Genomic DNA, 25,627 nt, shown 5'->3' with positions numbered 1-25,627 from the left:
GGAATCCTGGGACTCTGTACTGCGATAAAATCAGCGGCGTATCTTATAACCTGGCCTTAAAATGGGTATAAATCTGCATATTTAACGATGATTTTTTAACATCTAGACGTGATTTGTGCGGGAACAATATTAATAATTCAAAATATGAAGCGAAAATGAAGCCTTAAAAATTTTTTTAATTTAATCACCCTGTATCTCAACAACTAAGTATTTACAATATCATGTTGAAATGAATAATCATTTTAGTTTACTCCAAATAATCGCCTTCTCAAATATTTGGGCGACATTCTCGGAGCAAAAAAGACTCATTTTAAAGTATTGTGGTTCTACAATCACTCCCCCTTCTCCCCCCCCCCACTTTTTAATAAAAAATTTTTTTTTCAAAAGCAGCATTAAATAGAACAAAAAAGTACTATCTTTTGATATTTTTTTTATGCTACTTATGTCACCGGTAACACAAAATGACTGATTTTTTAAAAATGAAACATGAGTTAAGTAACACCTCATATTAAAGGTCTTTCAAAGAATCATTCAATGGTGTATTGCGATTCAAAATCTATCGATTAGTTTCTGGAAAAAACAGGTATAAATTTGGTAAAAAACGCAATACAAACTCAGTTAAATAGTACGTAAACAATGGAAAAACTGGTTTATTGATAGGAAATTGGCATATCTTGTGCAAAACATAGCTGAAGAAAGAAATTCTGTCATTAAATAAAAACCAATATTTAGTTGGAGTCATCTGTAGTAACTGAATTATTATTTCTTATTGATTAAATAATTTACTTGAGAGTAGTTCAACTACTTCTGAATACCTCAGTTCCTTTTAAGAGCAAATACATGCATAATTGAATTAGAGTCAACTACTTTCTTGGAGCAATTGGTAATTCAATTACTGTTGTAAAAGATTAGTAATTAGTTGTTCAATGACGTCACAATTTTAGGAGTAATTTGTAATCATGAATCGATTACTTTTTTACACTAGTTGCGACAGCTCTGGCTGAAATCAGTCTTCATCGGCCACATAGAAGACACTGTAGATAACCCCATCTTGATCAATCTATAAGAAAGAACCTCGAACTGCAATTATCTCATTTTCATCTCCAGCACTGATTCCTTGTTCTTTTCACATCAACATTTTATAAAATCCAATTTCTTTACTAAATTTACCCATAACTGTAGCGATTTACTCCAATATTGTCCAGATGGCTCTTGAGGACTTCAGCTTAGGATTTAGGGCTTCGAGGGGCAGCTACAGCAGCAGCAACGAGAGCAAATAAGGCTATTATCTACCGTGTATCCTCGGATAGGTGAACCAACTCTTGTAAAGGGTAAAAAATTTTCAATTTAAATTTTCGTTTTTTGAGGTTCTGCCCTGCTTGATTAAAGACTAATTTTGAACTTAATTTCACTTTTAGAAAATCAAGTATGTCTTGGAAATTTTCAAAAAACCTATTTTCCTGTAGAGTAAAGTATTTTTCTGTGTAAAATACAACATTATGTTATTAAGAAAAGTTGTTTAGAATCGGTACTTAAGCTCATACACCAAATTTGAAAGTCCTCGGCCAACTTTCATTTCTCATATTTTATTGTATTTCCCAAATAAAAGAATTTTAATTTTATTAATTATTTATTAACGAACTTCCTTTAAACATTCGGCAATCGCATTACTTCCAAAATTACGGTTACCCTGCGAATTCTACACAAATGATTACTGATTGGCTAAATGATGAATTCGGTGAAAGATGGTTTGGGAGAATAAGCCGGTCATCTTGGCCGCCCAGATCGCCAGACCTTATGATAATGGATTTTTTTGTGTCAGCAAGAATGAAATAAATAGTTTATGAAGAACACATTCCAAGTGCTGCAAAAATATTAATAAAAGGATAACACAGGCAGTTTGGTTAACTCCTAGAGAACACGTATAGGCAGTTTTTAAAGAATTCCGACACGGTATTGAAAAATTTGCAAATTTAGGAGGAGATTTAATAGAGCTTTAAGTTTGATATGAGATTATACATTTTTTGATTTTTCTAATGATAATAGTTTAACATTTTAATGAAACAAAAATTTATAAAAATAAAATTCGTTGATTTGGAAAATACGACAAAATGGGAGAATTTAAAATTGGCCGAGAACATTCATATTTAGTGTATGAGCTTAGGTCCCGATTCTAAACAACTTTTCTTCGTAACATTATGTCGTATTTGACACAGAAGAGACACTTTACTCTACAGAAAAATAGGTTTTCTAAAAATTTCCGAGACATACTTAATTTTCTAAAAGTGAAATTATGTTAGAAATGAGTATTTAACCAAACAGGGGTAAACCCCGAAAAATTGAAATTTAAATCGAAAATTTGTTACCTTTTACAAGAGTCGGTTCACCTGTTCGGGGACACACTGTATATAAAATTAAACTTGAATTGGCCCTAATTCACTATACCTGTACAATTTCGCTCATTCGACTATTTCCAAATCTCATAGTATGCAAATAAAGTGGTAGAAAACATGGAGTATTAGAGATCTATCAATGCAAATATTTTACGTCTCATTGTTGGAGATGAAGCCATTAGATAATCGTTGAAAGTGGGACATTCAGAGGATGGAATGAGCTATGCTGTAACATTACTTACTACTTTCATGGTGTATTATGGCGGGTGTTGATACGTTGTTGATGAAACTATATCTGATGCTGATTAGCAAAGACAATTCTTTATATATTCATTAGCGTTGCAATTTTGGGTATTAAACGGGTTTTTTTTAACCTTTTCATAGTTTTTGTTAAGGACATCGAGAGATGCAACACATTAAAGATTTGAATTATTCATGTAAACAGTGTGGTTTTAACGTTGGGTATTGTTATGTAAAGCTCTGCTTCTATTTAGGAGAAAGTAATCTCAGAAGAGTGGGCTCGATGCCCTAAGATGAGAACTACTTCAAATTTGAAAAAACAAAGTGAAAATAGAAATAGTAAAGAGCATTGGGTGAAACTACATTAAAAAAAGGCCTGGGTAGTGGTTGAAACAAAAATCTTCATTATTCAACATAAAAATGTTCATTACCAAACAACATGATTTATTTACAGTAGAAAAACCAACATGAAATTTATCTGTAAGCTCTAAAAAGCTACTCAAACCTGGCTGTGACATCTCTTTTGGTTTTCAAAAATCCGGATGCAGAAATATGTTTTTACTCTTTCAATATTTTCAAATTCAATATTTCACTGGCCGGATATTCATTTTGTGGCCCGCACTTTTGATAGTGCAAAATCAAGGGCGTTGTATTGAAAAGATCTGTTAAATCAAAAAAAATTTCAATTAGTTCCTTTGAAGTTTTATGAGGAATGATTATTTTTGTTACAATACGGCCCTTGAGCGGACGGAGAGTGGCTCAGTTGTAAAACATAGAAAATTGCCAAATTTTAGCATGTGGCTTTTCAAATTTTACTAGTCCCTTTAAAGACATACTACAGAAGTGAGCTTTATGAGGTTTCTCTCTGATGTCTGATGTCTGAAGTCTGATGATTCGGTCTGTAATCTATCCGTTATTTACTCGAAAGTTAAGGTAGTATCGATAAAATGTTTTTAACTTCAAAATACAGAAAACCTATTAGCCTCACATTTTCCAAAAAATATCACGCCACTGGATTTTACAAAATCTCAGAGTCTGAAGGATCATCCCATTATCTATCCATTTGGCAGATATTCAAGTAGCAAACCCGTACCAAGGAAATTTTCTTAATGTGCAAAATTTCGAATTCAAAAAGTCAAACATAATATATTAAAAACAATATTTAGTACATACACAGGGCATTTCAAATTCTGCTCTCTCCAATAGGATCTCGGAAACTAGAGGAGTGGCAAATCTGAAAACATCATCGCGTAGCTGATATAAAGTGGCAATGAAACTGTGCTTGTAGTTTTTGGCTTCCTTGTCAAATAATGTTAAAAAAATAAATCTCTAATGTTTGTTTTTTTTGGATATCTTCGGAAGTACTCGGGAAATTTAAATTTTGAAAACGGCATTTGGTTAAGCGCTGAATTGCGTAATTTTACCCCCATTTAAACTTCTTCGAATTTCTTCTAGTTTTTGAGATCCCGATGGTGAGGATTTAATTTGAAATGCCCTGTTTATTACTCCACTGAGTTTTTGTAAGGATTTATGTCTAAAGATTGGTTCCGTGATCCATGAATTTACTCCTCAAAATCAGAGGCGTGCTGAGGAGATTTCTCAGACACGTGAAACTTCAAAACCTGTGCATCACATCATTTATTACATTTGATTAATTATTTCAGAGATATATTATACCACTTTTCAAATAAAAAAATCAAGAAACCTTTTTTGTAGTACAATGTTAGCAGAGTCCGAAAATAATAAAAATGTCAAAAAATTCATTGGCGTTCTACATTTTATGACGAAAACATCGGCTGATTCGCGCCTAACTACGCCACTGGCGGCATATAAAAATTGGCTTTGTACAAAAATGTAGCTCTTTATCAACACACAATAACTGCAAATTTTTAAAAACTGGAAGTTTCGAATATGGACTGTTTCAAACCTATTTCAAATAATACTTTTTTCTTATTTAAACAACCTGCATCTGGGAGTCTAAGCGTCTCCGGTCACATCGTTGTAGGAGCTTTTTTTTCCTTAAAAATCATAAGAAATTGTGTTCTGAAGTTACGGACCGTACTTGGGAAACACCCTTTGTACAGAACGAGAAAGATTTTCAAGAAAATTCTCTGGCAAATCTCGTTATGATCACCAAAATATTCTTTCCGCCCAAATGCAATTTCATCTAGATAACCATCAGAAGAGACAAATTCTTATCCGAAATTTCGCGATACTGTTACATAATACGCACAAATTTGGTACTAACAAAGGTAACACATGAATCAATCCTGCATCATACAGACTATCATCTCATTAAGCAACAACCTCTAAAAATGTTTATTAGACCGTGTTAAAGGTCAAACAATTTAAAATATGGAAAGAAAACTACCAAAATACGTAAAAGCATTGTGCCAAATCTTGGAAGGGGGACGATTCGTCTCGTTATAAGAAGAAGATCTTTACTATTGATATCATCAGTTGTTTGTCTGATAACTATCTGAATCCAACAAAAACCCATTCAACATGAAAGTAGTGAGTAGTTATTAGCATCTATTATTAGCGTCTGTTTTTCGGTTAATGAGTGGCGTAGAAAACTTTCGATTTATTTCAAAATAGGTTTCAATAACAATAAAATATAAATTCTTTGTGTTGCAGGCAATCGCCTTTGTTGCCTTGGTCGCTGTTGCATTCGCAGCCCCTCAAACCAACCCCGATGCATCGGCTCAAGTGCTCCGATACGACAGTGACAACATTGGAATTGATAAATACAGCTATGGGTAAGCAATTTCACCTCTCACCCTGTATACTTTTCAGCACAACATGTTCAACTTTCCAGATTTGAGACCAGCAATGGCATTTCCCAGCAGGAACAGGGAGAACTGACCAATCCAGGATCAGAGAACGAATCCATAGCTGTTAGGGGCTCGTTCCAGTACACTGGGCCTGATGGGGTGGTTTACCAAGTCAACTATGTAGCAGACGACAATGGCTTCCAGCCTCAGGGCGCCCATTTACCAGTTACTCCATAGATCCGTTGTTAAAATTATGTTTTGTTGCAAAATAAAGAGGCTGTGTCAGACTATTAATGTTTCTTACTTATTTCTTAATTTAGTTGAATTATTAATCCAAATGATGGTTAAATCTTTTAAAATATTTATTGGAAAATGCGAGAGAAGTTTTATGAGATAAACGTAGTCAGTATTGCAACAAATGATTCTTGATTAGATCACATGTCAGATGTCATAAACACTGACAGAAGAATGAACTGTATTGGTTAGATTTACCTCGCAGATTTTCTGCCACCTATATTAATGAAGGATCTGCAGTTGATTAATATTCTTTGTTATGTGGTCTCTCCAGTTCCTTAATCGGTAACATCAAGTATCATAGTGATTTCAAAGGAAAGTCTGATTGTATTTTCGATATAGGTACAAAGTGAATTTTCTGTCTATCTGAAAGTCAATTTTTCAACCTGATGTCAATTTGGGGAGAATATCTGTTAAGTATTATACAGGGGCTTCGATCTGTAATATTCCTTAATGATAAATTAAAAAATCTGATGCCAAATATTTTGCAATGCAATAAATGATTAGAGGAACGCATACAAATAACAAGAACAACTGAAAGACTACTGTAAATTAGATATGCACTACCGCCCATAAGAATTTGCACATCTCAAAAAACACGCTCAATTCCAGTTTAGATTACAGAATTTCAATGAAATATCTATTTTTGATTTAAAAACATAAAGATTTATATTTTTAGACCACAATTAAGATATTAGGTACTTTCTAATTAAATTTTAGATTCGTCGATGTGGCCGCCTTTATGTCGAATCACAGCGGCACACAATCTTGGCATTATATTCAGTAATTTTAGAAGTGTTTCGCTGATAATTTCAGACAACGCTTCTTTCAGCAAATTTCACAGCGTTTCTGTTGACGTTGGGCACATTGTTTTGACCTTCTGATCTAACTCATCCCATATTAATTCTGTCGGGTTTAGATCAGGCGATTGTGCTGGCCAGATCATCACATCTAGCTTATTTGCCTTCTTCTGTGACTTCAAATATTCACAGCAAATTTTTGAGGAATGTTTCCAGTCGTTATCATGTTATAATATAATAAATTTGGACCCAAAAAATTCGCTCCCAGATGACAACATTTGATGCTGCAAGATACTTAAATATTGTTCTTTCCTCATTATTTCTTCCACCCTGTAAAGCTTTTCAACGGAAACTCCTCCGAAGCACCCCCAGACTATCACTGAACCTCCTCCATATTTAACTCACGACACCAAACATGGCTCAGTACAATGTTCGCCCGGTCTTCTGCAAAGATCTCACGCTTTGACCCAAATACTTTGAATTTAGATTCGTCGCTCCGTAATTATTTTTTCCAATCTTCACATTTTCAATCTTTATGCAACTTTGTCCACTACAGTCTTTTCTGTTTATTCGATTTTCTTAAGAGTGGTTTTTGGCCAGCGATTCTTGCATTAAGGTCACTTTCTGCTAGTTGCCATTTTACCATGAAGCTTATAGAATAATCAGGAGATAAGTTTAGAGTTGCAGTGATTTCCAGAATATGAGTGGTTAGTTGAAACTTAGTAAAACGTGAAAACAAAGTACTCTAATCAGGTTTCAATTTTTTTAGAATTGCTCAAAAAGGACAATTCTCTTTGATAGGGAAATAAAAATTATAGTCTTAGCCAAATGCAACTAGAAAATAATTTTAAGATTAAATTTTGCGTTATCTACATTAAACTATCGCTTGATTGAAGATATCGTACCCCCAGTATTATTTAATGCAAAATAGAGGGTGTTTGGTTAAGTTCCAATGTATTCTTTCATTAAAAAAATGTTTCCAATGCGGCGCTAGCTTAAGAAATTCCAATAGTTTTAATCAATAATCTATGTGCATCAAATGGTCACTTCGTTTAAAACGATTCAGTGATACCTAACTTTTAAAGATCGTTCCACCCTCATTTTGAAGTCTGCTGCTCTTATTGTGATAAGTTAATTATTAACTACATAAAAGCTTTTTTCCTCGCAGACTGACAACCTGTCATATCAGCGGGAATAATGGCTGTGAATTCAAGTGTTGAGGTTATAATGAGGGTGCAATTATCTTTAAAATGAGATATCACTCAGCAGCCTTTCCCATTAAAAATTTTGGGGGTAACTGCCGTCCCTCTTCAGGGGTTGAATTTGAGGGATTGAAAATATAATAAAAAATTGTCCCTTCTAAACCAAAAATCGACGGATTCGAGTGTTTTTACACATCTTCATTTTAAATATCGAGGTGCGAAATTTTCGTTGAGCCACCCCGTATTTTTGTCGAGACTAATTGGTATGAAGACCAGGTATCGAATAACTGACACAACTTTACAACAATTCTCTATTTTATTATATATATTTAATTTAAACCATTTTGAACACATTTTTAACTTAAGGAGCAACAGGTAAGTGCGCTGCCGAGGGCTGGAATCCATTCTCATCAGCTACGTAGCTGACTTGGTATACCACACCATCTGGACCTGTGTATTTGAATGCACCACGAACAGCCAGAGATTCAGCTTCACTTCCTGCATTGTTAAGGTGACCCTGTTCGTCTGCGGAGATACCATTACTGGTTTCATATCTAGGTCAAGAAAAGAATATCAAAAGACGTTTCTTAGTCATGATGATAAATTTGTTTTTTGCTTACGCATAGCTATAAGCATCTGGGGCTACATCTGCATCATTCTTTAGAATGAACGCTTCAACATCCTCTGCAGCTGGAGCAGCGACGGTTACAGCTACAAGTGTAGTCAATACCAAGATCTGCAAAGTTTCCTGTTATAGTTTGAAATTAAATCAATGAGCTTTACTTACAAGTTTCATGTTGCTTTAGTTGTTGTGTTCTTGTCACCTAAACTCGACTAGATAATTTCGGTGCTTCTCCTCTTCTTTTTATATTACAAAAACGTACCCTCACCTGAATCGCAATTTTAAGCTGGTTTCGGGCATTTTTTCGTTGATATTTAGAAATGGTAATAATTTAACCTTTGTGACTAAGTTTTAATATCATGGATAAAAGCGAATGTCATTGTAACTAAATCGTAAAAATCTACATAATATTAATGAACTTTTGGTGTACCTACGTAATATTCAGAGTTAGAAGATGCGTTTCCCATTTTCAATATTCAAGTATTCTTTATGAGATAAATTCAAGTGTGCAGTTCGCAATCTTGAATCATCAAAATTGCTTTTATTTTAAGGCACTCTTTAAAAGTGTCTTTCATGGGTCATCAACTGATTCAATTCGTTAACACCTACACGAAGGAAAAGTGAAAATACTGAGTAGCATTGAACTCAAAAGGCTGTTGTAAAATTATGCAAAATATAATTGGCCAAACTTATCGATGAAATTCAGATGAAAAAAATATATATATTTTAGATAGTCACTTTATTGGATTTCTTCACCTCACATTAATAGCCTTTCATTGGTTTCATATTGGACTTGTTAGCCAAAAATTACCTCTTTGAGACTCAAATAACACGACTCTGCTTTTTGAGGAAGTTATTATATCTTTTGTACAGTATGTAAGGGCTTTTTTCAGATAGAAGCTGGAGAAGATTCAGGTCACATGCAAGCACCTTGACCTTAAAATTTTTTTTAAAATGGGAGGCGTATCTCGATTTTTACAATTTTTGGAGCTCAATTTTAAAAGTTTTTATACATTTTAAAATCATTGAGAGGCACATAAAGTCACCTGGTAATTTTGTTTAATTTTTACTCCCATTAAAATTCGTACAAAAGTCATGTCTTTTAAGTATTAAACACTGGAAATATTCCTACCCATAAACCCACTTATGCACACAATGAAAAATTTATTCTAGTGGTGTACTGACCGCTGGACTTTTTGCTATTCGTTCAGTTTATTTGTATTTTAAAATCCAACGAGTTCATACTTTTAAGGAAATAGTCTAAAATTTCGACGAAATTGACTTCAGTTCAATCAACGCGTTTAACAAAAAGAGGAACAAATTTCTATGTTTTTGCATGAAATTTGTGTAGTACATTTTAAGAAATAAATAAGAAGATATTAAGACTACATGCGTTTCTAAAACTAAGAAAACTTAGTGGCTTAGTCTCGTTGTAACGCTTGAACGATTTTTTTAAATCGAGTTTTTCCCCATTTTAAAAATAATTCAGTACACCCCTGATCTTGGAAAAGAAAACCCAAATATCTCAGATCTAAGACACATTATCTTAATCTAAAAACCTTGTAAAGTATATATAAGGGCATAACTAAATATTCGAGATTTTTATGATTTTTTTAAATTCTACTGAAAGAATCTCGTTTTTGGCTAAATTTTGCTGACTTTGAAATTTAGATTATATTTAGATATTTTAACTTTTTAGAGGCAACCTGAACGCCTTTTTTATTTGGCACAGCAGATTGGTGGAATGCTTTACATGCTACTTCAGAGCATTGATGGTACAGCATTGTTCGACCTCCAAGTATAGGACTCCCTCTGTCCAATGTGTCTCTATATCAACCTTCTTACTCATCATCCCTTCATCTTTTAGATAAAAGGTAATACTGTTAGGTTATCCATGAATTGTCACCCATAAAATTGAAGGAGCAAATAGCTCTACTTATACAGGGTGTCTTTAAAAGGTCTATACGAAATTCCACTACAAATTTACAAAAAAATAAATTTTATATTAGGAGATAAATAAGTTAAGCTCCTTTAGAAAGAGTTCACCTAGAGCTGGTAGCCCCCTTTACAATGTGAGTTGATGATGTAAACGGATTCTGATTTCTCGTCTCTACCCCCCCCGGATGCGCCATTTTCTTTAGATGGTACCATTATAAACGAAAAAGTAATAAATTTTTACTTTTCTTTTTTAAATTTTCACTTTGACGTCCTGCATTTTAAAAACCGACTACTTTTGGACTAAGGTAATCTGGGTTAAATCGTCATATTTTCGCCTCAGAAATCTGTGGTAGAATTTTGTACAGACTTTTTAGAAACACCCCGTATACACTGAGGTAGGATTCACTTCGATCAATTGATGAATGTCTTTGGGACTGTTTTATTAACTTTGTGGGGTATATGGAGGAGGAGGAGGAGGAGGAGGAGGAGGAGGAGGGGGGGAGGGTAAATTGACGTTTGTTGCCAAAAGAGTGCAGAAAGGGGAAGGAAAAGTGTGTATGTACTTCCAGTTATTCATTCCCAGGCTAAATCGAATTAACTGAGTTAATACAATGTTAACTTTTATTTTGTTACTGAGCAGGTTAATGATAGTGAATTTATTAATCGTAAGAGTGATACAAATTCCACGGAGCTCTAAGAATTGCAACATTAAAATAAGTAGCATTCACGCATATTATTGTGTCCTTGTCCTTTTTCTTCAGGAATTTTAATTAGAAGATTATCACTGCGCATCTATCGTTTTCGTAATAAGAGCCTGAACGTGTAAACGTGAATCTGGATCAAAGGGCAAATCTGCTTTGCAACTGAATTTCTATTATCTAAAAAATATTGAACAAGTACAGATCGTCCAGTGCAAAAACCAACGCACGTCATAAACCACGTGATTTTATTGCCAACCCTCACATTCAAAATACGAGAAACTTTCAACGAGGAATTCGCGTCTAGGCAAACAATAATTATATGGATGAACTGCAACTAGTACTTGGACTTAAGGGCAACCTACCTGTTAACGTTTAGTAAAATATTTCAACTTAACATAAACATTAATAGTGGCAATGTTAACAACAATGTTGGCAACAGAGCGCGGTGTCGCCAAATTTCCTATACGTTTGTCTGTTTTGACATTATGTCTTTCTCATTCTGCCATTTTATTTTGTTGTGACGGTTGAGTTTATTTAAATGCATCCAATATTTCGCCGTATTTCAGTAAAATTCCCGTTTTACTAGTGATTTCTTTACCACAAACTGTTCTTTTAAGAACACAGGATAGTGTGAGTATACTCTACGATTATTATCAGTGTTCTTCGATATGCTAAAACACTTAAATAGCCGGTGTAAGTAGCTTGTTTACTTCATTAATAGAGTATTTTGAACAGGAAAGGAACAACAACGGCCCTTTATTGCCATCGAAAGCCGTAAGGGAAATATGTTAATCACTTGTATTAAATTACACAGATTGTGTATCTATATTTTGTTATTCGTATCGAATAGCTGCATCATAAGAAATATTTAATTAATCCTACAACCGGGAACACCGCTGGATTTCGGCGTTAAGATGTGCATCGAGTTTTGAATTAAACTAGCTATAATTTCGCACCAGAAACCTCATATATTTCCCCTTGCAATACATTGATTAACAGATAAGACAGGACATATTAACTTCGTCCAATTCACGACTGCATTTGGAAATATTGTACAATTTTTTTAACGCATCTAGTCGAGTGGGAGGGGGGAGGAGGAGGAGTAGTCCGTTACCATTGTCTTCATGGGGTGTACTTATATAACCACCTCCTCCGCCCATCCCCATCCCCACATAGACGTGCTGCTGACTAGCAAGTAGAACATGACATTATGTTGAGGTAGGATTGACACTAAAAAATACACCATCTAACTTCTGGTTATTTTATTCTCAGGCTAAGTCAATTTAATTATGTTATGTAATATCATATTCACGTTCCGTTTTACCAGTGATGTTAATGATTATGAATTTATTGATCAAATAAGCGATACAAATTCCGCTGAGCTCTGAGAATTGTGACATTAAAGTGAGTTACTTTCGTGCATATTATTGTGCCCTTGTCCTTTTTCCTCGGCAATTTTGCCTCGCCGATTATATCCACACATCCGTCGGTTAATCGGCTTTATAACAATAGTGCGGACATATAAAGTGCATTGCATTCCTCAAATTAAAAATCTCCCTTGAAAGGTGAATTTTTAAAATTTAAAAAGTATGTAGTTTTACGTCAAACACACATCTATACGGTTTTGGTTTCTATTACAGTTTTATAGGAACTCAATGATGTACTAGAAACACTTTTAAATTATGAAATATGGTAAATTTTCTAACAATTATAAAGAACGACACACCTACATACGTCTCTGTCTTTAGCAGACGTTAAAATCTCGATTAATTGACAACGAAATTAAAAAATTTTAGTTCAATTTAAATAGGACAATGTCGAAGGCGAAAAAAGTAGAAAAACTCTAGGAGAACTAAAAAATATTTTTTTTACAGTCTTCAAGATTTGAAACTTTTGTCAGTTATCTATTGAAACGTTTCATGTTAATGTTGCAAAGCTTGGTGACGAAACTAAAGAAGCATTAGAAATCTCATATTTACCGAAAATTGCACTTAACAACGATTCATAGGAACTATGAATACTTATGAGTTTCCTATTATTAGATTTATGTATCCCGCTAGTCTAGATCCAAAAGGAATAAATAATATTAGGTATCAATTAAAGCAAACGTCTAGACCCATTAAGAATATTGATGACTAGATAAAATAAATAAAATGTGAAATAGGACGTACATGCCCCATACAGAAGAGGTGTGTAAGTCAGTCAGTCTAAAGAGGGACGCTGCCCTTGCTTCTCATATATATATGAAAATAAAACGCTCTAGCTCGCATTGATATCTAGTGCTGTGTTTCATTGACACCCATTTTTCTATGAAAATCAAATACCCATTAATTGTAAGATGACGGAAGGATTAAATTACAGATTGAAGATTTTATTACACACAAATAAAAAACAAATAAATACAAAAATTCAAAGCTTCCACTTTATTTAAGTACTTCATAAGTATAAAACAGTGTATTTACAAAAAATGAGTGACAAGAATATACACAATAATACTCATCATAAGCTCCTGCTCAGATTCCAACAAGAAACCTGCAGGATCACATAATTTAAAAATACGTATCACCATAAATATCTTTTTAATAAGAGGTACCAATATGATATCAGTCAGTGATGATGTAGTGATGGTAGAAGTAAATCATTCAAAATGGATATAAAAGGCAAAGACTAAGAAGGATGATGTGCAGGAAAAGTTGAAAATGTGCTCGTTGAAGTTGATGCCATATTTATCTATTGATAAGTTATTTCGATGGTAAATGAGCCCCTTGAGGTTGGAATCCGTTTTCGTCAGCAATGTATGTCACAGTATAAACCACCCCATCGGCTCCAGTGAAGGAATAACTCCCCCTTACTTGCATAATCTCGTTTTCTGATCCTGCATTCTGAAGAGTTCCTTGTTCTTGTTGAGAAATTCCGTTGCTAGTCTCAAAACTATGACAAAGAAAAGAGCAAATAATGCTGACTGATGAATAATTGTAGGTTTTACTATTGCCCAATAAAGTAGTATTACTAAAGCATAATGAAAAACTTGTTAGTTGACCTTGTCCTTGATATATGCCAACTTATGCATCTGAAGAAGTATCAATTAAATTTGAATAGCTTAAGGTTAATACGATGAATTAATCATAGTAATTGTTATGTTGTTTTAAGGGCAAGGCTAGGTGATTTGAGAAATTGTTATTTTTGTCTTTTCGCAAGCATCTCTTAATTAAAAAAAAAAAACAATTATCAAGCATGATGTGTGATGATGCTTACTTGAAGTTATATCCATCGATTCCTGCATTATCACTGTCGTATTTTAGAACTTGAGCCTGAGCATCAGGGTTGCTTTGAGGGGCTGCAAGAGCTACAGCGAAAAGGGCGAAGAACAGTACCAACTAAAATTAAAAGAGAAACCTCAGTGAGAAGAAGAAAAACACTTTTCTATAGCCATCACAATCACTATAAAATCACTTTTCATCGCACAATCCCTCGACACTCACCATCTTCATTTTAAAATCAAAATTGAGAATTCTACAGAAGAAATGCTAGGAAGTGGTCAACAAAACGACTGTTTTTTAACATGCACAAAATTCTCTTTTATACCCACATATCCTTGTGCCCCATTAAGAGAATCCCCAATGAGTAATTGACATTTACCCCTCCTTCAAGGTACCATCTTCATTTCAGTGCTGCCGACTAAAGTTCATAGTGTAAGGAGGATGCACGCTGCTTATTGCAGCTTCATGCTGGTTACCACAAAGCAGTAAAATGGATTTTAATACTCGGTTGACGTATTGCGATACGTAATTACCAGCCTGGTAATGTTTCTGTTTTAAGTTCTTATTAATTACGCATTCTTTCGCCATCTAGGAACTGCCGCATTTCGGCTTTTTCATCTTGGAATTACTTATAGTCAATGGGTCACAGCTTAAGGTGTTATTTTCACGGGATTAGGCAACTTGAATATGGCGGAATATTGCCAAGAAATGTAGTTTTGATCTCTACAATATGAGACATTTTTAGTTTTGAGTTCTTGAGGAAGCACAATTCAGAATGAATAAATCCAGTTGACCTGGAAATCAAACAAACAAATATTTTCAACATTTCCGTACATGAAACCATTTATTAATAAAATCTAGATGTTTTTGTTGTCACCTGAGCAGTATTTAATTACAATTATTGTTAAAGAAAATTAATAAAAAGATCCAGAAAGAGCAGAAAAAGTTATAGTAAAGAACAAAATTTTATTAATTTATCTCGAAACATTTTGGATATAGTAATAAAAAACGACCTTCAAGAATCAACTTTTTACTTGTTTATTAAAAACGAATTGCCTTTCAATATACAGTGGCGGCAAAAAGTATTTGCACACCGCGATTTTCGCGATTTCTAAGTTTATTGTTGTCAATAAAAAAAAACACTTTACATATAAAGAGTATATTAAATAATTATATGGTCTCTGTCAACCAAAAGTTTATACAAATTGAATATTAGTGGGGAAAAAAAGAAATGATTAAAACCGCTTGGAATAAAGTATTTGCACACTGCAACTGGCTTGAATTTTTAAGGCTTACAAAGCTTTAATATTTAGTAAAAAGTCCATTTGTATCAATTATCGCTTGTAAGCGTCTTGGCATAGAATGGACCAGTATTTGTATATAGTTGCAATCAATTCTTTCCCATTCTTCAGCTAATATGTCTTTAATTTGATCGCGTCCTGAAATTGTATGTTTCCTGATTCTTTGATCTAAATGGTGCCATAAGTTTTCAATTATATTAATGTCAGGAGATTGTGGTGGTGTATGCAATTGTCTGCCAACATTATATAATAGCCATTCCTTGGTTTTTTTGGCAGTATGTTTCGGATCATTGTCCTGTTGGAATATATATTTATTTTCAATGCCCATTTTGACAGCACTTTGCCTTAAGTTATTTCGGAGTATGTTGATGTAACTTGTCGCATTTAAATTCCCTTCTATTGGAACAAGCATACCCACCCCATGGTAGGAAACACAGCCCCACACCATAATATGTCCACCACCATGTTTCACTGAAACTCGAACATTTTGTTTCTTTAATTCTTCATTGCGTTTTCGCCAGATTGTTTTCCTATCATCTGAACCAAACAAATTGAACTTGCTCTCGTCTGAAAAGATGACATTTTCCCAAAAAGTTATCGGCTTGCTGATATATTCCTTTGCAAAGGCCAGGCGCTTTTTCCGGTTTGCTTCACTGATGTATGGTTTTCTCCGAGAAACTCTACCATAGAGGCCTTCCGAATTCAAAGAATTTCTTATGGTTCTTTCACTAACCTGAACTCCAGTACTAGTTCGGACCATATTTGCTAAGGTTGATGCGCTTATGGTAGGATTTTTGAGAGCTTCATTTTTTATTTTCCTCTGTGTTCTCAAATTAAGCTTCCGTGGACGTCCTTTGCGAATCTTATTTTCGGTTGTACCTCGCTCCTCATATCTTTTGATAATGTATCGGACAGTGGAAAAGTTTAACTGAAGGTAGTCAGCAATTTTCCGATAAGAATTTGCCTGATTTCTAAGTAAAATCACGTTTGCTCTTGTACCAGCACTTAGTTCTCTTGTTTTCACCATGTTTGCGAACTGAATTATTTTTAAAACTACCTATAAGTTATTTGAAACATCGAGAAATATTTTAGTGATATCGATGGAAAAAAAGAAATTTTTAATACACCAATAAACAGATAAAAAAATCCGAGCAGTTGCAGTGTGCAAATACTTTATTCCAAGCGGTTTTAATCATTTCTTTTTTTTCCCACTAATATTCAATTTGTATAAACTTTTGGTTGACAGAGAGCATATAATTATTTAATATGCTCTTTATATGTAAAGTGTTTTTTTTTTATTGACAACAATAAACTTAGAAATCGCGAAAATCGCGGTGTGCAAATACTTTTTGCCGCCACTGTATGTTTATATGAAGTCTTCGTCACATTTTGAGACCTAGAATACATGGTTGAATGTATAGCCCTTTTTTCAAAAACAATATAAACTCTGGTACAAAAGTGTTACTCGCCGTAGGTTTACTTCACCAAGCTGTCAAGAAACTTGATATTTCGTTATGTGTAGCTTTTCCTTTGCTTCACTACATGTCCATTTTGTATGTTATTTAATGGTTATTTTAACACTTGGAGAAATCAATTCATCTTTGTTAATTATCAGAGGCGTATTAAAAATGACAAGGCTGTCCTAATTAATCAAGCACAAAAAGATTTCTAAGTTTTCGGAATTTTAGAAAAACTTCCAAGTCATTTAAGGCAAAACTTTAATGCCAATGAATAAACATTAAAATTTTAATTTTTCTCTGCTAAGAATCTGAACTGATCGTTTTAAAGGTCAAGATTATAAACTGTTGTAAAATCAACCAATTTATTGTTTTAGAAACTTTCGTAATTTTTCTAAATTCCCCCTGGACATGTCAGATTATCTTTGCTCATTTCAATTTTTTGCTGTTGCAGAAAACAAACATTAAAATTTTCAACGTGTTTAAAAGTAAAATTTGTCGTAAAAAACATTAACTGATTATTTTAGAAATTCTCCTGGCCTTTTTAGGCGAAGTACGCCAATGAATTTTGTACATTTTGTTCTTTGGAGGTTGCAGAACAAAAATTAAAAATTTCAACTTCTTATGCTCAACATTAGTAATGCCCTGAAAACGAGCAGCTTGACTTAAGTTCAAGCAAAATGTCACTAGTTTAAAGGTTTTTATAATTTTTAAAAAATTCTCCCACCATTTGAGAATATCTACGGTAATGTTTTTTGCAGATGTAGTTCTTTGAAAGTGGCACAAAAAAATAAAAATAGAAATGTTCATGTTTCTCTAATAAATATTGTAAATTTCGTAAGGAAACTAAGGCAGTCTTAAAAATGAAGCAGGCATTCATTATTTCTAGCGGTTTTCGCAATTTTTGGAATTCATTCCCGATTATTTGAGACTTAGTCAATACTTTTTGCCCAATTTTTTCTTTGGATCTCATAGAACAGAAATCGGAATTTCAATGTCCTCTGCTTAATATGAGGAGCGCCTTGAAAGAATAAAAGTTGACATAGAATCGAGCAAAAGTTATTTTGAGGAGCATTCGTAATTTTTAGATATTTCTCCCGGTTATCCGAATAATGTAAACAAATTTTCTTTCAAAATCTACGCTAACGAATTTTTCACATTCTGCTCTTTGACAGTTGTAGAGTAAAGGCAAATATTTCCAACCTCTTCTGTTGTAGGTCAGGAGCGTATTGAAAGTGTCAAGGCCGTCTTATAATCACGCAGTTTCTTAAAATAGTTTTCGCAATTTTACATGTTCCTTCAGGGCATTGCAAACAAGACAAGTCATTTAACAAAAATTTAAATATTACAATATAAATTTTACTGTTCGCCAATACAAAAGAACATGTTAATACTCTTATATTTAGAATCACTACCTTTTTTTTAATGGGTTTTCGTAATTTTTCGAAAATTTTTTTGGTCCTATGCGACTATGTCCACGCTAATGAATGTCGCACATTTCGCTCCTCTGACATTGCAGAAGCAAAAACAATCATTTCAAAATCCCGATTCTAAATATCAGGGGCATACTGAAAACAATGAAATGATTGCAGTTTGGTTTTGGCATTCATACCCTATACGATTTATCTGATCTTCAATTTTTTCTCATAAAAGGACCTATGAGTATTATTCATACACATCTATAATGTACAGTCTTAATGTCACATTTACTTACATCAGAGTACAACAATTGCTCAAGAACGATTATATAAGACAATTTTCGTCCATTGTTTGTTGACATCAACATGCAAGAAAGAAGAGCGATAATTGATTTCATCTGAAGAGATGATTAAGGACTACATTGGCGTGTCAACCATTCAGAAGAAGTAACTGCAATATATTTCAAGATTTGATATCAAATCTTCAATTGAAATGCCGTTTGTTGTTATGTAGTTATGTTATTTGACACAAATCTCTCTTAGTATTGCAATTTGGACGTAGTTGATTTACTATTATAAATTCTTTGAAGCAACACAATATCTTCACATTAATAGAATGCTATCGGTAAACTATAAAGGTTTTTAACGATATGCCTATAGGCGATAAAAGTATCTTGTTATCTCAGCAACGATTCACCCTGAGAGTCAATCAAATGTGTGTACCACTTTCTATGACCGTGTTTTAATAACTATTAGAAATAGTTCCTAATTACCATCGAAATTGGAATGAACATGTTTGTGAGCGCGTCCTTGCCCTTCTATGAGAGGTTTCACATTATGTTTATTGCCTTAGGTCATCTACCTCAGGTTTGTCTTAGAACGGTAAGTATTTATATTTTGTAGTTTGGTGTTTTATACAGTGTGCTCATTTAGAAACTTATCATCATTTTTACATTAGCTCAGAACGAAATACTGAAATGCAGTTTGTGAGAATCTCAAAGATTATAAAAGGGAACGTTCTTGGCAGTAGCATCGTTAATGATACGCATACCCCTTCACCTCTAGCCACCCCAACTTCAGTATCTCAAACGGCACCCTACCTCGGCATGTGCCCCAAATTAAAGAGCATTAAAAAATGCATTATTTTGAAGTAAATAATTCTAAAATTTATAGTTATTTGCGAGAAATAAAAAAAAACAATCTGTAACAGAATAAAGAAACTTCCCAGGTTAGATTTGAATATTATTTTTTAGTGATTAACAAATAATTTACTACTATTATTAAAGTGTTACTTTATTAAAAATGGCTTATTCCATAGAAGAAAGAGTCGATATTGTATTAATTTATGGTGTCAATAATTGATCTTCTAGGCAAACTGTGGCGGTATTCAATGAGAGACATGCTGACAAGCATATTTTGCATGTTTGCGTCATTCAGCTATTCGAAACATTTTAAAATGACTGGATCTGCAGCGAACGGAAAACGAAGTAGTCACAGGGTGTTAGATGAAGCTGTTCAGATCGAAGTGCTTGGACACTTTGCAGCCAAACCAACCACTTTCATCGTTAATTTGCTGAACAGCTAGCAGTTCAGGATATTGGGTGGGTTGGACACAACTGTTTGAGTTTATGTCCCAGAACATGCTCTTTGTGAATCGGACAGTGGTCTGTGATACCACAGTATTTACACTGGGAGTCTCTTCTTCCTCCAACTAGGTAGGCAGAGTCGAGACTATTATAATAAATACCCTCTTCCTGCTTATAATATTTCCTTATATCAAAGATATCGTCCTCGAATGCAGGAGACCATTCTCAAATGGCCTTACAGTGGGTTTTCCTTTATTACAGCTCATTCATCAACCGCTAATTCAGAAACCATGTTGTACAGAATATTTTACATTCTTTAACATGGATCCAGTTCCTTGCTCTGCTCTAACAGATTATGTGTCTTATAGAGCTGCCTATGGGACACAGCAAAATAATTTCAGTTTTTGTTTTTGTTACGGAGGCAGGTTCGACAAGGGAAGCGAATTAAAGTCTTTATTCAGATCAGAAGAATACATTTTCCTTTAAATTAAATCCCCAATTGTATTCAGCTCTCAAAAATGGCTATTAGACCTTTCAATGCAATAAAATAAAATTTTTAACGTATTAAATTTAAACAGTCTAAGAAATTACAACGATAAAGACAACCATGCCGTGATAGATGTGAAACGATAATGATAGATCTTAGATTGTTGTATATTAACTCTTTAATACAAATCCACAATGTTTAAACTATAAGCTTTGCAGTGTATAAGAATTCTGCAAGATTTTAATCTCTGACAATGAGCAAAACATGTTAATCTAAATTAAATCTGATTTATTTTTTAAAAGATTTGAGACCTAAAAAGGACATTTGCATCCACCATTATGTACAGATATACTGTTATTCAAAATTATTTTTTGATAATGAAAATTGTTCTGAGCTAATAAATTAATTTAATATTTTAGAATACATGAATAAATCTTCTACTCTAGTACTGAAATTCGTTCAGAACTTATCAATTTCACCTCAAACCGAGGTCTGAGAAAGATATTTTTTTTCTAAATGTGAATAACTGATTTTGGAAGCCTCATTGATTCAGTAAGTATTTATTTTCGAACTTAATTTTTGAATTATTATTAGAAAATTCACCACCATCCCAATTTTGAAAGTATCCTGTATAGATAGAAAACCTAGTTACTTCTTTTCATTAATTCGGCAAGTAAATATGCCTAATGAGTACAATTATCAAACTCTTCAAAAACTATTTAAGTTTATTAAGTATTATTAAAGCGTTAAGTTGTGTAATTGGCAGAACTATTCTCATTACTTATCCTACTAACATTTGAAATACGTAAAAATTCTTTAAACTAAGAATGCAATAAATAAATGCTCAATTACTGAAGTGGTGTCTAACACGATTTTATGCATTGCAGATTACATATTTATATGTTCGGACAAATAAATCAAACAAAACGTTGATTATTAATTAAATTTATTACCTCAATTCTTGCAAATTTTAACCTAAGCCACCTCCTGCTAAAGAAGCCAGCGCTGCTGGTGGGATCCCGAGGGAGGGAACATTTTTACGAGGTGGAAGAGTGGCTACTTCTTCCATATTATGTATTAAAGGGAGATATCCATTTTCGTCCGATGTGTAAATCACAATGTATCTCTTACCATCGTCTCCAGTAAAAGCATAGGAACCACTTACGGTAAGAATTTCTTTATTATCTTTTACTTTGATTTCTGCAACTTCGTTTCTAGAGATTCCATTATCAGTTTCAAAGCTAAAAATTAATAAATGTCGATAGTATCATTCATGTTACTTATAATACTTTAAAGTGCTGCAACAGTTTTTTTAGCATCAGAAAAAGTTATTTCTTTTTACCCATATTTATAGGTATCCAAATTCCGATCGTCTTCATATCGAATTAATCGACTCTTACTATCAGAAATAGGCACTGACTGACATGCTCCTATGAAGAATACTACCAAAAAATTTAAGACACTATTCATCTTGCAGGACGTAAGGTATATGAATTACATACATAGGTATAAAGGTTTTTATAGTGCCCTCCAATTTACGTCACAATTTACAAGCTACCGGTTAATGGAACTAGTTATAGAAATTTTGATTAATAAGTAGAGGCATGAAGGAAGTTTTCGATCAGCTCAAGGAAAAGGTCAACTACACTTAAAATTTTTCTTACTATATGGGAGGTATGAACGAATTTTTATTCCGAAACCAGTTCTTTGCGAATTCTTGTTTGCAACTTTTATGAGATGATTGCAGTACCTTATTAAAACCATCGGTACTTATGGCGAAAAAAAAGAAAACTATCTTTATGATGCTTGCAAGTAATAAGAAAAAAGAAAGACCTTCATAAGCTTTTTTGTTCTGTTTGCCGAATTAACAGGTTTTTTTTGCAGAAATCCCCGAGCAACTACTGCATTTTTCATTTTTAAAGTCAGGGAAACGAACAGTCGCTCGATACAAAAAAAGTGTTCTAGAGCAGAAGAAGAAAAATTCGGTATTGTTTTTCGCATTTGAGGATTGAGAAAAAGTCTTGAAAATTTATTACTTTTGTAACGAGTTAACATAAATAGCTTTCAATACTTATCCCGAAAATAGATATAAAAGTAAGTCCCAATCACGAAAAATAATGGAGTTATAAAAATTTTGGATATATGGGCTCTCTCAGGGCACATTGTAGCAGTAAATTTAATTGTAAAAATTATTGAAAATTAGTGAAATTATTAAACTTAAAAAATTACAACTTATGCTTACATGCAAACTTATAGGCATCTCCCCCATTTTTAAAAAAATTATTAGGAATTTTTGTAATTCTTGAAGTGTTTTCTTCGCTCAAATTGAGAGATTTAAATCCTATACTGCCTCTGAATAACTCATTTGAGACGAACAGTCATGGAAATGTACTTTGAGAAATCTTTATTTAATGCTACTTTTAAAATCACAATAAATTTTTCACCCTCACGAAGCCCAAAGTAAACCTCTCTCCTTTTCTAGGTCAATTGCTAGTAAATGCAGTGCAAATTCAAAAAAAAAAGGTTGTTAATACGTTTAAGGCAATCGACATACTTATATCGATATTTATATTGAGACGATTTTACAAACTTTGAAATATACAAGGTGACCTATACATATAAACTTGTAAAATTATGGCTGAGGACAAATCATTAATAGTGAAAAAAATTAAAATAAAAAAAGTTTCGGAGATACAAATTTATTTTAAATAAAAATAAAAGAAGTAAACAAAGCAGGGCGATGTGTTTAGTATTTTTAGCAATTTTTTTTTAATTGTGGTTGTATTAGAGTTTATTTTCACGTGATTAGAATAAAAGTATGGCGCATAATTTCTCAAACGAAGAAACTTCAAGTTATTGTATTTTTATTTGAAATAAATTGATATCTCCGAAACCAAAAATGTTTTACTACTATGTTAAACTACATTTTTTCCAGTATTAATCATGATTTGTCCTCAGCTATACTTTCCCAAATTTATGCATATAGTTTAAGAATCACCCTGTATACAGAGGTGCTGCAAACTTTTATGGTTCATACGCAGTTTTTATTGCAACACGAGTTATTTGCAAATCTTTCTAAATCAAATAATGGACAAGAATCATTTAAAAATCTAAAGGAACACCAACACTCCTGATGGGACGGATACCAGGCAATCTGACCACATACTGAGAGGCTGATGAATGACCGTAAAGTGCACTTTTTGGGCAGAGTATTCAGAATAGTCGAGAGAAAGCCACAAGCACCTATTCCTGCTGCATGCAACCGATACAACCTATTTGACCACTGTACAGAAAACTGCAAATAACCAACTAAATGCAACAAATGCCAAGGACCACACACAGCGATGTCTTGCAAGTCACCAGTCCCCGTAAAATACAAGATGTCCCAAAAATATATTCACAAACCTTAAGGAGTGATGGGGGACATCAGTGCAAAACTATTTTCTTTAATAAACATATATCCACAAAAGCACTATTAGGGCTGTAGGGCAAATAAAATATTTTAATTTATATCAAATAATGAAATTAATTTTTGATATAGTTGGACACTAGTTTTTCATAGAACATTTTTTGTTTCAATTATGTTTGTTGTTGGAGAACACAAACATTTCACAATTAGATATTGCAAAAATGCCAATTTTAGGAGTGTAGTAGGTATTATTTGTATATTATGATTATTCAGTTGGCAGAGTAACAATCGTTTTATTGATTTTTAAATCAAAATTTGTATTGAAAATGGACGTTAATTTTTCATTGGGGAATTTATTTATAAGCACCAGTGGATTGGAAGATGAAGCCCTGTAGCCCGGTCCGCGCGTTCTCCCGATCTCAACACCTTAGAATTTTTTTGAGATTATCTCAAATCTCTGATCTACGAAACGCTTATTTAAAATGAGGAAGATCTCTTAGCAAGAATATTCCTGGAATATTCCAAGATCCGCGAGTCAATGAACCGACGGTGCAATCTTTGTATTTAAGCAAATGAACAACATTTTGAACAATTACTGTAAGCCATCGTTTATTTATCATAATAACAAAGTCTAACAAGAACAAAAAGTGATTACAATGACTAAAACCATATTGCCTTTTTTTCTGATCAAACGGCTCTTTTGCAGACGTATGTTTATTTAAGAAAAAAAGTTTATATTAATGTCTCCTACCACTCCTTAAAGTGTGTCGATATATTTTTGGGACACCCCGTATACCACTGGTAATTCAGAGGATCATGTAGCTTGGAACATGAGATGTCCAAGCAGGCCGACAGATTCAATTGATGGTACGTGAACTTAAACTTTCTCAATAAGGAAACAACTGATATGTCAAAAACACATGGGGGAACGAAGTAGAATTCACTCGCCTATCAAGCTCATTTACTTCTTCAATTATTTCTACACCGGGAAGCGCAAAAAGTGAAAACAGAACTGTTTCCAGTAATTACCTTATCCTACTAACATTTAAAATACGTAATGCATCAATGCTCAATTGTTGAACTCTTTTATTACTGCAATGAGAATGAGAAATACAAAATATTTATTATTAATTCAATTTATCACCTCGATTATTGCAACTCTTAACCTAAACCACCTCCTGCCAAAGAAGCCAACGTTGCATACTGTATTTGGGGAACCGTTGGAAAACCTAGAGAAAAACCTTTATCATATGGGAGGGAGACTAATTGTTGCTCATTTTGTATTGAGGGACGATATCCATTTTCATCTGATACGTAAGTCACAATGTATCGTTTTCCATCGTCTCCAGTAAAGGCATAGAAGCCACTTACGGTAAGAATTTCTTGATTATCTTTTACTTTGATTTCTCCAACTTCGTTTCTTGAGATTCCATTATCAGTTTCAAATCTAAAAGTTAATAAATTTTGGTTTCATTCGGGTTAGTTATAATACCTTTTATTGTGTGAAAATGTTTTTTCTTACCCATATCTGTATTTATCCAAATTCCGATCGTCTTCATATCGAATCAATCGACTTTTACTTTCAGAAATAGGCACTGAGTGACACACCCCTATGAAGATTACTACCAAGAAATTAAAAATAATATTCATCTTGCGGGAATTGTTCAATTATGTCGAACCAAAGGCAGACTAGCCTTCGAATTTTTCTTACAAATGTTCTTTTTCAAAACAAGTTGTTTGCCACT

At 33.3% G+C, this 25,627-nt stretch overlaps 5 protein-coding genes across 5 annotated transcripts; 1 reads left to right on the top strand and 4 right to left on the bottom strand.

The window, feature by feature from the left end:
* The first annotated feature begins 5,041 nt into the window (after nt 1-5,041).
* LOC136413697 (flexible cuticle protein 12-like) lies at nt 5,042-5,644 on the top strand. Its single transcript, XM_066397381.1, has 3 exons — nt 5,042-5,147; nt 5,271-5,392; nt 5,452-5,644. Exons 1-3 carry the CDS (start codon nt 5,139-5,141, stop codon nt 5,642-5,644), a joined length of 324 nt encoding a protein of 107 aa, XP_066253478.1. The 5' UTR covers nt 5,042-5,138.
* Nucleotides 5,645-8,047: 2,403 nt separating this feature from the next.
* On the bottom strand, nt 8,048-8,499 carry LOC136413688 (cuticle protein CP14.6-like). Its single transcript, XM_066397371.1, has 3 exons — nt 8,491-8,499; nt 8,324-8,439; nt 8,048-8,257 (listed from the first exon to the last, which is right to left on the bottom strand). The coding sequence occupies exons 1-3, from the start codon at nt 8,497-8,499 to the stop codon at nt 8,065-8,067; spliced, it is 318 nt and encodes a 105-aa protein (XP_066253468.1). The 3' UTR covers nt 8,048-8,064.
* A 4,879-nt stretch (nt 8,500-13,378) lies between these two features.
* Nucleotides 13,379-14,591, bottom strand: LOC136413695 (cuticle protein CP14.6-like). The gene is made up of 3 exons (XM_066397378.1): nt 14,447-14,591; nt 14,220-14,341; nt 13,379-13,895 (listed from the first exon to the last, which is right to left on the bottom strand). The coding sequence occupies exons 1-3, from the start codon at nt 14,453-14,455 to the stop codon at nt 13,706-13,708; spliced, it is 321 nt and encodes a 106-aa protein (XP_066253475.1). The 5' UTR covers nt 14,456-14,591; the 3' UTR covers nt 13,379-13,705.
* A 6,852-nt stretch (nt 14,592-21,443) lies between these two features.
* LOC136413687 (endocuticle structural glycoprotein ABD-5-like) lies at nt 21,444-21,943 on the bottom strand. The gene is made up of 2 exons (XM_066397369.1): nt 21,816-21,943; nt 21,444-21,714 (listed from the first exon to the last, which is right to left on the bottom strand). The coding sequence occupies exons 1-2, from the start codon at nt 21,941-21,943 to the stop codon at nt 21,444-21,446; spliced, it is 399 nt and encodes a 132-aa protein (XP_066253466.1).
* A 3,088-nt stretch (nt 21,944-25,031) lies between these two features.
* LOC136413738 (cuticle protein CP14.6-like) lies at nt 25,032-25,607 on the bottom strand. Its single transcript, XM_066397436.1, has 2 exons — nt 25,405-25,607; nt 25,032-25,329 (listed from the first exon to the last, which is right to left on the bottom strand). Exons 1-2 carry the CDS (start codon nt 25,530-25,532, stop codon nt 25,044-25,046), a joined length of 414 nt encoding a protein of 137 aa, XP_066253533.1. The 5' UTR covers nt 25,533-25,607; the 3' UTR covers nt 25,032-25,043.
* Between the last annotated feature and the right edge of the window lie 20 nt (nt 25,608-25,627).

Source organism: Euwallacea similis, chromosome 15 (genome assembly GCF_039881205.1).
Source record: "Euwallacea similis isolate ESF13 chromosome 15, ESF131.1, whole genome shotgun sequence".
In the NCBI taxonomy this organism is placed as follows: domain Eukaryota; kingdom Metazoa; phylum Arthropoda; class Insecta; order Coleoptera; family Curculionidae; genus Euwallacea; species Euwallacea similis.
Note: the sequence above shows the minus strand (reverse complement) of the source record. Positions and strands in the feature narration are given on the sequence as shown.